The sequence below is a fragment of the Drosophila subpulchrella genome, unplaced genomic scaffold (assembly GCF_014743375.2).
Source record: "Drosophila subpulchrella strain 33 F10 #4 breed RU33 unplaced genomic scaffold, RU_Dsub_v1.1 Primary Assembly Seq104, whole genome shotgun sequence".
In the NCBI taxonomy this organism is placed as follows: Eukaryota; Metazoa; Arthropoda; class Insecta; order Diptera; family Drosophilidae; genus Drosophila; species Drosophila subpulchrella.
Window position 1 is genome coordinate 90,406 of NW_023665446.1, and position 12,548 is coordinate 102,953.

A 12,548-nucleotide genomic window follows, 5' to 3' on the forward strand; every position below is an offset into this window, starting at 1 on the left:
ATAATTGGAACTATAATCAACATAAAAATTGGCCACAAAATAGAAATTTTTGGCAAAACAATAATCAGATCAACAATCAAAACCAAGAAACTATCGAGCCAATGGACGTTGATCCATCGCTCCAAATTCAAAATAAACCTAGTAATAATTGGAATGCAAATACTTGTAATAATCGAGGCAGATATAATATTAATTATTATCAAAACAATAATCGTCCAAACTATTATCGTACAAACCAAACCAGTGAGAAAATTGAAGCTCAAAAAGGAAAAGTTAATTAGCCTGCTAGTAAGGTAACAAGATTAAATAATAATATTAATATCCCTACAGGAGAATGCATTTTTTAAAAAGAGTAGACAGAAAATCTAAAAGTGAGGTAAACATTTTAATAGACACGGGAGACACTTCTTTTTATATTAAAATGGGAACATTCGAAAATAAAAACAAAGAACGCTATAGTCGAGTACTTCGACTATCAGATACCCGTTAGTCAGCCAAAGGGACCAAAGGGAAATGGAAATATGCAAGCAGCAAAGCGAGATTGAAATGCGCCACCTACCGGCGGTGGACAGATTTAAGCGTTATGGGCGTTAGAGTGGGCGTGACAAATTCATCAATCGATAGGTATTGACGAGACCAATACTTTTCAGTTAAAATTTTTTATCTAGCACAAAAATTTTGGGCGTTATAGGTTTGGGCGGTTTGTGGGCGTAGGAGTGGGCTTGTTATATTCGCGGAACAAACTTGCGCTGCGTACAAGGCTACGGAACTTAAATCTGAGATCCCAATTCTCTATCTTTGATAGTTTCCGAGAAATCCACGTTCTTATTTACGATTTTTTTGAAGTTTGTGGGCGGTTTGTGGGCGTTAAAGTGGGCGTGGCAAACTTTTTTTGGGTCAATCGATAGGTATTGATGAGAACAAAACATTTCAGTTTCAGTTTTATTCTAGCATCAAAATTGTAGGAACCACAGTTTTGGGCGGTTTGTGGGCGTTAAAGTGGGCGTGGCACCCTGCTAAAACAAACTTGCGCTGCGCAAGAAGCTCAGTTATCTGCATTCCAAATCCCAATAGCCCACCTTTTATAGTTTCCGAGATCTCAGTGTTCATACGGACAGACGTCTAGATCGACTCGGCTCGGCTAGTGATCCTGATCAAGAATATATATACTTTATTGGGTCGGAAACGCTTCCTTCTTCCTGTTACATACTTTCCGACGAATCTAGTATACCCTTTTTCTCTACGACTAACGGGTATAAAAACTAAATATAAACACTATACCGGTTAGATACCCAATGCAAGGCCCGTCGGTAATATTAGCTAATTTAGGAGAGGCTAAATATTTCTCAAAAATTTATTTGAAATTAGGATTCTACCAAATTTTAATGAAAGCTTCAAATATTGAACAAGAAAGGAATACCCTTGCAGTTATAATTATTAAATTTAATTGGAAATTCTTAAAAATACAAAAAATGATATTCCCAATAGTATAAGATAATATGTCAAAAAACACCGAAGCTATAATTTGTTATACCCTTGCAGAGGGTATATTGATTTCAGTCAGAAGTTTGCAACGCAGTGAAGGAGACGTTTCCGACCCCATAAAGTATATACATATATTCTTGATCACATGCGTTTTATTTGTTTATTTGTATATTTACCTTTTATAGCTGTGTTTAACCCTTTGCAGGATTTTTATTGGCACAAAACATTTCATCATCCACTTTCGGCTAACGGAACCCATTGAATCCCAGTCGTAAATGACAGCATTCCAGCATGCGTTCTTTCATTATGAAATGGCAAAAAAGGAGTTCCATTCTTTTTACACGGGTGCGGGACAAAAAAGAATGCACCCGTTGCATGCTTCTGGAAGCATATACCTGGAATGCACCTGGATGCAACATACTAAACACCTTCTGGGTGTACTCTTTTTTAATGCACCTGTAACATGTACCCAGGAATGCACCTAGAAGCATTCAAAAATCAAATATCTGGAAGTTTTCCCCAGGAATACATAAGACTGGATTTCAATTTCATATTTATTTTTTATTTCAATATTCAAGAACTCAACTAATTTTTGATCGGAGTCACTCTCCTTCTGTACGGGGCTTTGCTGCTTCCTTCTTGTTGATATACTTTTATCATTTACGCAGTTCAGTCCTTGGTGTGCCCATTCATTTCTTGCGATTCTGAAAGATATAAAGGAAATTTAATATTATATATTTTGAAACATGTGTATATATATTACAAATATACAATATATTTATTTTGTCACATTAACACTGTTGTGTGTACGATTTACATTCAAATAATTATTATTTTATTAATTTAATTTGTTTTTAGTTTGAATGTTCAATGTACATGTACTCTGTTATGTTCATATTGAACTGTGTTGTGTTCATATTGAACTAAATTATCTTCACTTTGCTTACCTGTCAAAATATTGAAGTAAAATTGGTGGCAGAAAGTAACAAACTTTTTCAAAACACATGGCACGAACTTCACTTTTTAGAACTAAAAATGCAACTGACGAGAAATGCAAGAGACCAAAAAAACCGCGCGCTTCCTTGCATATTCCCTTTTGTCTTTATTATTTCATTGTCAAGAGAACAGTACCGAAAAAAGACGATTGTAAAAAAAATGGGCATCGGCAACCTTCGGGTTTGAGTTTGGTTTTTTACATTCCCACTAAAATACACCTGGATGCACTATATTGAAATACACCCAGATGGCACCCAAAAGATGGCACCCTAGCACATTTGCTAGGTAAATTTGCATACGTGCTGCTTTGCGTAAAAAAGATACGACCCAGAACTATGTTTTTTTAAAACACGTTCCCCAACTTACGACTGGATTTGCGTAGAAAAGATACGACCCAGAACTATTTTTTTCGGAATACGTTCCCGAAACGGGTGTTTGGGCATGCTTCTGGATGCATTATTCTGAAACACATCTAGAAGGCACCGCAATAGAATGCACCAAGCACACACATTTGCCTTGGAAAATTTGCATGCGTGCTGTTTTGCGTAAAAAAGATACGACCCAGAACTATGTTTTTTTTAAACACGTTCCGCAACTTACGACTGGGGTTCGCATATACACTCATACAAATGCAAGACTTTTATTTTCATCGCTCGTTGCAAAACAGTCAGCGAATAAGCAGAGCAAAAAGGAAACACGAAATTGGTTTTTGGCTGAGCACAGATAGTTCGTTCAAGAGACTTTTGTGACTTTTTGTGCAAGTGGTGTGCAAAAAAGTTTTTTGGTGACTGCAAGAAACGGTCAACTGTTATTTTCGAGCTATGCTTATAATACACACTTGGATTTGCAAAATATGAACGAAAACAGAGTTTGGAGCTAAGCGGAAGTTACCCCTAATTGTACACGAGCTCAGCACTAAGCAATTACTGTGGCACCCCTAATAAAATTGATCTTGACACCAACTGGTTGTAGGCAAATTTGTAGTTTAATTGCTCTTTTCGTTCTTCCATTTCTGCTGAGGTTTACAAAGCTTACATTTTACTTTATGTATACTGATTTACATAAATATGTGCTACCACTAGAGAGAGTTCCTTCACACACTGCCAGGTGAGGGCAATTCTTATTGACGCCAGCTACCAGACTAAAAGGAGTTGGTAAGAAAATATATTTAATGGCTAGAGAAAATAAGTAATTGTTGATCCACCACGCGTTGCCATTGGTTAACTGTAGTACTTAAACGGCGACCGTGCGCCATCTAAAATAATTCACTGATGAACAGCTTCCCCGCGAGCCTGCACTGTCGCCTCGTCGCCACCTATGTTATGTGCATCGCCTTCGCCGCTTTGGCGGCCTGCGCGCTGATCTCGTCCATGCTTTTTCTGGCGCTCTCCGTGACCTCGTCGATGGAGCGCCGTGTGCTGTGCAAAAGTTCGTCCGTGCCACGGGCGATGCCCTTTACCTCCGTGTTGATAAGCCCGATCACCCACTCCAAGCCCTGCCGACCCTTGCCTGCGTTAGTGCTGATAGTCGAGGTAAGCAGGTCCTCCATATAGTGGGACAGCGGGACGCCGAAGACGGTCACGGTGGCCTCCTGCTTGAGCAATGTCTTGTTGGAGTCCGCTGGATGCGGCTCGTAGTATAGCACTTCGTCGACGCTGATGTTGCGGCAGAATGTAAGGTTGTTCGTCTTCAGCACCATCTGCTTACGCTCTGGGTCCACCGTGGAGCGCTCGCTGGCAAAGCACGTCTTGGCCGTGCCAATCAGAGCGTGCGTCCATTTGGGGAAGTACCATTTGGACTGCACCAGTCTGTGTGTGTGTAGCACTCCATCCACCACCCGCCGCTCGACAACGTCCGTGCCAATAATGGAGGGAGTCATAGGGTTCGGGTATTTGCGCCACGCAGCCTGCGTGACCGTCTCCCACGGGTGGTTGAATATGTGCTCTGACGTCCAGATTTTCATTATGCAAGCGCCGTTGTCGTCGCCTTCAGGAGGGGATGTGTATCCTAAATTGGTCACTGAGCTGTGGACTGCGATGAGCCTGCGGGGTCAGACGGAGCGGGATAGAGCGTTAGGCAGTGTTCACGGCTCGAATTTTGATGTAAAAGTCGAAATAGTATATTTCGGAAAATAGAGACGAGAACTAACCTTTACCCCTGCCGTGTAGAGCTGTAAAACAACCAGCGACGACAATATCGTTACTATCGATGTGTGGCTGTGCTGCGGGTGCCATCGATATATCGCTTTGTGGCACCATCACTATTTGCAGAAGCGAGGTCAACAATAGTAGGGATGGGTATGAATTTCGAAATGGATAAGTTTCTGGCTAAAAACCAGTGGTGGTTGGACTTAATGATTTATTTCTTTGTATAACCGAAGAATGATATCTTTTTTTAGTTAATATCTTGAAACATTGGTCGCGTTCAGCAAAACAACATGATACCTGATCACTGATGCGAAACAACATGATACCTGATCACTGATGGAATTCATACGATAGTTCTGCTGAACGCACATGACTGCTAATCATAGTTCAAAAATGCTTGTATCATGATCAGTAAAAAGGGAGCGTAAAAATAGGAAGCTTCGTTTTCTTGATACATGATACATTGCTGCTGGCGTATATCGATGAGTGAAATATCGATAAGAATCATCCAAATTATTAAAAAACTATGAAATGAAATAAATTCTTTACAACTATTTAGTATTGGTTGCTTTGACGGTGCAAAGACAAGAAAAACACAAAAAAAAACATCGATAAGACATCGAAGTTTTAAAAAAAATTAATTTTTTTTCTGCTTTTAAATAAATTAGTAAAATAATATAGCGCAACTGAAAGACGTTTATGGTTTACATTAAAGACTAGTACTCAGATCGGCTAAGAGTCTCACTAGTCGAAAAATCTTATTCTTTGTAGTGTGACCGAAGTTTTCAAAGTTCACGCGCAATGCATGTAGCATGGTCTTACTGTCAAGCGGCTGGGCTTGTTGCCAAACGGAAAACAAATCAATTGGAGAAATTTAAAAATGAGGAGTCTGCTGGTACACAAAGAAATTAAATTAAAAATAGATGGAATGTTCAACGAATGTTTTTATTTAAGTAAATTAGTTGTTTATAGCTTCCTTTTCGTTCCACGGATGCTTCGCCATCTTTCCCGCGTCACCGCAGTCCAGCTCCGAGTCGCAATGGGCATATTGGACCTTGAGGAAGTGGGAGCCGGATTGGGAACAGGGTTGATCCGCTGATGCTGCAGTAAGTCGCCCAGCATCCTGGCAGTGGCTGGACATGGCTTCTCCAACTGTGCCTTAGCGGGTGCCCTATTTTCCTCCTCCCTGTAGAAGCCAGCGCGTCCTCCAGCTCCGCTTAAGCTGCCAAATAGCTGGTGGTTATGGTGTACGGAGTCCGAATGGAGAGGTCTTCGGAGATCATATTACTGGTGGTTCTGCTTAAAAGATCCTTCTATTAGTACAACGCAACCAAATTATTTTGGCCAGATCTTACTTTCTTTGCGAGAACACGCTCGGCAGGATGTCCATGTAAAGAGCGAAGTCCCACTCGGCATGTTCCTTCCCACTGGGATTCTCTAGAGGATCTCCTCCAGCACGTCAACTATTCTCCGGATTTGCCCCTATTGTGGTATTGCTTCCTGTCGGTGAAGTGCCACAATAATGGGCAACAGCTTGGAATAGGCGTCCTTTTTCATCTGCACTGACCTCCTTTAACCGTTTTTGGGGTTTTTCTTCCATTTAAAATTTTTAAATTCCCCACCGCTTTTGCACGAACACCGCCAAAGATTAAATTTCTTATTCTTTGGGCCGCGGCTAACGGCGTTCATCGAAAATTCACTCGCAAATCTGGTATTTTTTCTGGTATTTCCTTAGCTCATCTGAGTACGGCGCTGAAAAACAGACCCGACGAAAACCTTTAGCCGCCTGTTTGCCTCTCGCTCACTCCTATGGTTAGCTCGCGGTTTTCGTCGATGTGAGTACTAGGCTTAAAACAAAAAACGAAGGTTTTATTTAGCAAACAAATTTAAAACAAACAAGGAAGAATGCTGAAGTCGAGTACCTCGACTATTAGATACCCGTTACTCAGCTAAAGTGACCAAAGGGAGATATGCAAGCAGCTGTTTGAGGTTCCCAAAACGGAACTACATGTGTCCGCGAAGTAGGCATCGCCGACTAGCTCAAAGCACTTGGGGTGTAGGTACTCCGACCCTGCCCACACACACGCAACAATAAACAACCCGAAGTTTGTATCTCACAACACACATCGCTGCATCTACGGTCTTGCAGCTGGCCAAGTCATTGAAGAAATGTGATCAGCTGTAATACCCACAAACATTTGAATACACCGAAACTAACCCACTCTTATACTCTTATACTCATCCAGGTCCCATGATGCCATCGGTTATGTTGTGGGCTTCGATGGGTGAACACGAAATCTCAGCGCTCCCTCCCAACCTTAGCAGCCATATAACGATCATACAAAAATGAATAAAATAAGGATGAGAAAACGATCGCAGTGAATTCAGGTCCGTGCGGCAATAAATACGTATTACATAAATAAATTAAGTGAATTGATATATATGGTGTAATAAATAGGATAAATAGTGTACAATAAATATGCTATTTTTATAAATTATTAATTCCCCAACAAAAATTATGTTCAAATAAATAAATAAATGGACGACACAACATAAAAACAAATACTTAAAAAGATAGCCGCATTCCACTCTGGGCGGCCAATCTCTTCCAGCTCCCTAGTGACGTAACTCCCCCACGTGGTACTGCGATCGACCGGGTCAAGTCCGCCAAACTCTGGACAAGATCACACTTCTTGTTCGGATTACTCCTTTTTCCACGAAGAGATTATTTCTTGGCCGGGATGATCAGTGCTCCCGGTTAGTGGAACCTGGCCACATACTCGCTTGTCTCGTTCTGGCTGGCCTGAAACGAGATTTCTAATTGTCCTTTTGCCCCCCCAACTACACGGAACACACTCACCACAATGTCTTGGTCTTTCGAGACCGTCCCTTGGTGTCGGCGACCGACGAAAACCTCCTCTTTTGTGTTTTCGCGGTGATGGCAAACTAAATCTCGTTACTACTAAAGGAGATTTCGTTCTTTCGAACCCGTGCGACTGCGCATCGCCGACACCAAATCTGAACTAATCCTGTGTCGGCCATTTGTCTTCCGCCAGTCCATTCTGATTACGGGCTCCTTTTTCTTGACATTTCGGGTAAAAGTCCCTTTAACCGTCGTTCATTCCGTTTGAATTTGAATTCGCCCCAACCGACTCCCATTTTGACGTTGCCCAACATTGCCCTCTAAACCACCTTGGCGTCCCTGGTTTTCCAGATTACTCGATTATCGAGGGATGCGACATAACGGCGTTATAGGCGTTCCTAGCAATAGCCTAGTACTCACATCGAGGAAAACCGCGAGCTAACCATAGGAGTGAGCGAGAGGCAAACAGGCGGCTAAAGGTTTTCGTCGGGTCTGTTTTTCAGCGCGGTACTCAGATGAGCTAAGGAAATACCAGAAAAAATACCAGATTTCACGAGTGAATTTTCGATGAACGCCGTTAGCCGCGGCCCAAAGAATAAGAAATTTAATCTTTGGCGGTGTTCGTGCAGAAGCGGTGGGGAATTTAAAAATTAAAAATGGAAGAAAAACACCCAAAACGGCTAAAGGTCAGTGCGGATGAAAAAGGATGCCAATTCCAAGCTGTTGCCCATTATTGTGGAAATTGACCGACAGGAAGCAGTACCACAACGGGTCAAATCCGCAGAATAGTTGAAGCGCTGGAGGAGATCCACTAGAGAATCCCAGTGGGAAGGAACATGGGACATCGCACGATCTCCGATGAGCTCCATTAAGGACTCCTCCTTCACCAGCTACTTGGCAGCTGGTGATGGAGCGGAGATAGAGGATGCGCCGGGAGGAGGAAATAAGGTCTCCCGCTAAGGGACAGCTGGAGGAGCTATCACCAGCCATTATTGGCCAGCTCGGAGTTGGACTACAGATGCCGCGGGAAAGATGGCGGAGCATCCGTGGGAAGAGAAGAAAGCCTTTAACTTCTAATTTACATACATAAAAACATTTAATTTATTTTTATTTTAATTTCTTTATGCACCAGCAGACTCTTCTTTTTTAAATTGCTCCAATTGATTTGTTTTCCGTTCGACAACAAGCCCACCTGCTTGATAGTAAGACCATGCCACATGCATGGCGGGTGAACTTTGAAAACTTCGGTCACACTACAACGAATAAGATTTTTCGATTAGTGAAACTCTTAGCCGATCTGAGTACTAGGCTAATACTAAAAAATCAAGGAAGAACGCTATAGTCGAGTACCTCGACTATCAGATACCCGTTACCCAGCTTAAGGGACCAAAGGGAAATGGAGACATGCAAGCAGCAAAGCGAGATTGAAATGCGCCACCTGCCGGCGGTAGACAGATTTAAGCGTTATGGGCGTTAGAGTGGGCGTGACAAACTTTTTTTGGGTCAATTAATAGGTAATGACGAGACTAATACATTTTAATTAACAAATTTTTTTTAGCATAAAAATTGTGGGCGCCACAGGCTTGAGCGGCTTGTGGGCGAGGCATACTCGCGCTGCGCTGCGCTCAAGGGTACGGAATCTAAACCTGAAATCCCAATTCTTTATCTTTGATAGTTTCCGAGATATCCACGTTCATATTTACGATTTTCTGAAGTTTGTGGGCGTTAAAGTGCGTGCGGCAAACTTTTTATATAGTATGTTTTAGTATTATAGTTAGGAAAATATTTCATGGAAAATCTCAAAACTACAGTAAATAACTTAATTTATACACACAGTATTCGCTTACATACCTTCCGCACCGTTTCTCTAAAATTTGTGACTTGAAAACACATCGATGTTTCTTAAAAATTTTAAAACACCGATGCATCGATGTTTCCCCACCTCTAAAAAATACCGCATTCCACCAGTGCTCAACAACTCATTTATTAATGTTTATAAACCATTTTTGGACTAGTTCTTAACGTTACTTATTCTCTTATTGCGTGGCAGCCATCCTACTCCGAGCCGAAGGTCCGCACATACTTATCGTAGGGCCGTTTGTCCAGCCGTTGCAAGCGCGCCTGCAGGAATTCGCGGAACTTGCGCATTACGTTGGCGTCGGCCCTGATTAGGTCATTCTCCTCGTCTGTAATCTCGCCCAGCAGAACATCACTGTCAGCCGCCGCCCGCCGGCTCAACGACCGTTCCAGACGTGTGCTGATCTGGTTAATAATTTTCTCGCTTTCGTAGTCCATTATTTTGGCCAGAGCCTTGGCCGGCGTGCGTCGTGGATTACGTGACTCTGGAACATAGTCGGCGACCAGATCAGCCTCCTCCGGTTCCCGCTCTACTTGGTTAGTCGGCTTTCCGTGCAATGAATCAATCTGCTTGATAAAATCCGTCAGCGAGGGTTCGTCGGTATGCGGTTCGCAATGCGTCGAGTTGTTTTGAAAGTTTGTAAGATGGAAGGTACCGTTGGTGTCGTAGAACTTATAGCCCAGCATCTCTAGTGCTATTTCCGTGAGTAGGTACGACATTTAGCGGGGTTCAACGAAAATGTCTTAATACTGAGTGCTAAGCAAAAGAATAATCGGCGCTAGCAAAACAGATTCCTCCCAAAAGTTGATGTGTGTTAAATTAGCGTCGATGAGTTAGCTACAAAAGTGGAATGGTAGAATTTGGAACGTGGTGCTTTTTAACTTTGCAGAGGGTATAATGAAGATGACTTATAAGAGACGTTTCCGACCCCATAAAGTATGTATGTTATAAATTCGTGACTGGCATTACTAGACGAGTCTCGTATGTACATACATGTCTGTCCGTTTCTATCTTTAGTGTTTTTGATTCACCTAACTAGCGGGGGTTCCAGAATTCAGTTGTGGGGAATATAAAAAAAAATTTGTTGAGTAGTAATAAAAAAAAAGTGGAACAAAATACACATTACATACACTTTTTAAACCGAATAGGGGGGACTATCCATTATATCGCCCCGTGGATCCGCGCATGCTTTACCCTTACTCGAAAGATAATATAAACTACAAGATGCGTAACAACCATAGGGGAGAGTGGGTTAAGGATAGTAAGAAAATATTGGTTGGACATAGCGGCTATAAATAACAAGTCATGGAAAGCCTGTTCTTTAGGCTATAACTTTTTCCTACACCACTTTGAAGTCAATTGCAAAGTCTTCAAGAATGGTTGCAAAATGTCGAAATACTTTTTTAGCTACTCTTGCCCCAGTATTGTGCTAAAAATAGTTATATGTGTATATAATGTACTTCCATGTGCAATGTACCATTTATTATTATATTTTAAAAATATTTTTTTTGACACCAAGCATTTTATGACAAATGGAAAAGATTTTGTGGTTTTTTATTTAAAATCTTTCTTCATTTTGTCAAATTGCGGCTATAGCTTTTTGACGCAAATTTTTCGTAAAAATTTGTGTAAGTTTAATTTTTTCCTTTGCTGAAATTAATTCATAACTTTTTTATCTGATGGCGTTTAAGCTCAAATTCCCCTCTAGTTTTAGAATCTTCATTAAAAGTGGCGCGCACTTTATACAAGACGGGTAGCAGTTTAAGTCTAGTACTCAGATCGGCCGTGTGACCGAAGTTTTCAAATTTCACCCGCAATGCATGTACATAGCATGGACTTACTGTCAAGCAGCTGGGTTTGTTGCCAAACGGAAAACAAATCAACTGGATAAATTAAAAAAGGAGGAGTTTGCTGGTACACAAAGAAACTAAAATAAAATTAAATAAAATGTTCATCGAATGCTTTTATTATTGTAAATTAGTAGTTTAAAGCTTTCTTCTCGTCCCACGGATGCTTCGCCGTCTTTCCCGCGCCACCACAGTCCAGCTCCGAGTCCCAATATGATCAACGGAGTTGATGCGCTGATGCAGGAAGTCGCCCAGCATCCTTGCAGTGGCTGGCTATGGCTTCTCAAACTGTTCCTTAGCGGGCGCCCTAGTGCGTCCTCCAGCTCCTCCAGTACTTCAACTATTCTGCGGATTTGCCCTGTTGTGGTATTGCTTCCTTTCGGCGAAAGGCCACAAATTATCCTTGCCCCTTAACTATCCTCCCCTACAACGGAATGTGCACAAACATTTTTTTTTTATTATGAAATGGCACCAAAAACCTGTGCCGATAGTGATGAGTCTACCCATTCTACTTACAAGGGTGCGGAACAAAACTGAACGTAACTTTGGCATGACCTAGGTGCATATACTTGGGGTGCGTCTGTATACACCCAAAAGGTACCTACCCTGTAGTTCTTAAGGGGGGCGGTGGCCCCCACGGGGTACAAAAGGGATCAACCACCGAGTGGCCCCTTAAGGGTCAATAAGTGGCTTGGGTATTTTTTAAAAGTGCAAAAGAGTTACAAGGTGAGTTCCAAAGTAAACAGGACTTTTTGAATCTAGCGCCCTCTAGTGGCGCCATCTATATGTCATCTGGTGCGTTAGAATCTGCTATCGTTTATCGACTTCCAGTAAAAATTTCATGACATTTCATCTATTGGAAGTGAGGTTATTGCGTTTTAAGTGTCAGTATATTTTTGTCATCGGTGCGAAAATGAGCTTCGAACAAAGAGCCCACATTAAATTTTGTTTTAAAATTAGTAAAACTTCTACCGAAACGTTTCAATTGATGAAACAAGTGTATGGCGATGATTGCCTATTCCGTAGCAGAGTGCACGAGTGGTTTCAACGTTTTCGAAGTGGTCGTGAGGACATAAATGCCGATGAACATGTTTTGGCCAACCAAAATCCGTGATCACCGAAAGTTCCATCGAAACTGTGCGTGAATTCATAAAAAATCAGACGAAATCATCATTGAAATTCATGGAAATAGAATTGAAAATCTCCAAAACATCGATTTATCGCATTTTGTCCGAACATTTGGGCTTACAAAAGGTGTGTGCACGGTTTGTTCCGCACAAATTGACTGACGTCCAAAAATTGCTCAGAATTCAACATTCGAAGGACATCATTAAAGAGGCAAAAAAGACCCG

General features: G+C 41.6%; 2 protein-coding genes across 2 annotated transcripts; both read right to left on the reverse strand.

Moving 5' to 3' along the window:
• Positions 1-3,447: 3,447 nt before the first annotated feature.
• On the reverse strand, positions 3,448-4,768 carry LOC119558499 (protein slowmo). Its single transcript, XM_037872004.1, has 2 exons — positions 4,631-4,768; positions 3,448-4,523 (listed from the first exon to the last, which is right to left on the reverse strand). Exon 2 carries the CDS (start codon positions 4,442-4,444, stop codon positions 3,797-3,799), a length of 648 nt encoding a protein of 215 aa, XP_037727932.1. The 5' UTR covers positions 4,445-4,523; positions 4,631-4,768; the 3' UTR covers positions 3,448-3,796.
• Positions 4,769-9,456: 4,688 nt separating this feature from the next.
• LOC119558500 lies at positions 9,457-10,213 on the reverse strand. The gene has a single exon (XM_037872005.1). The coding sequence runs from the start codon at positions 10,066-10,068 to the stop codon at positions 9,547-9,549; it is 522 nt and encodes a 173-aa protein (XP_037727933.1). The 5' UTR covers positions 10,069-10,213; the 3' UTR covers positions 9,457-9,546.
• Between the last annotated feature and the right edge of the window lie 2,335 nt (positions 10,214-12,548).

Bases quoted from the DNA above. Each gene is read 5' to 3' on its own strand.
- LOC119558499 (XM_037872004.1), bottom strand. From the start codon at position 4,444: ATGAAAATCTGGACGTCAGAGCACATATTCAACCACCCGTGGGAGACG.
- LOC119558500 (XM_037872005.1), bottom strand. From the start codon at position 10,068: ATGTCGTACCTACTCACGGAAATAGCACTAGAGATGCTGGGCTATAAG.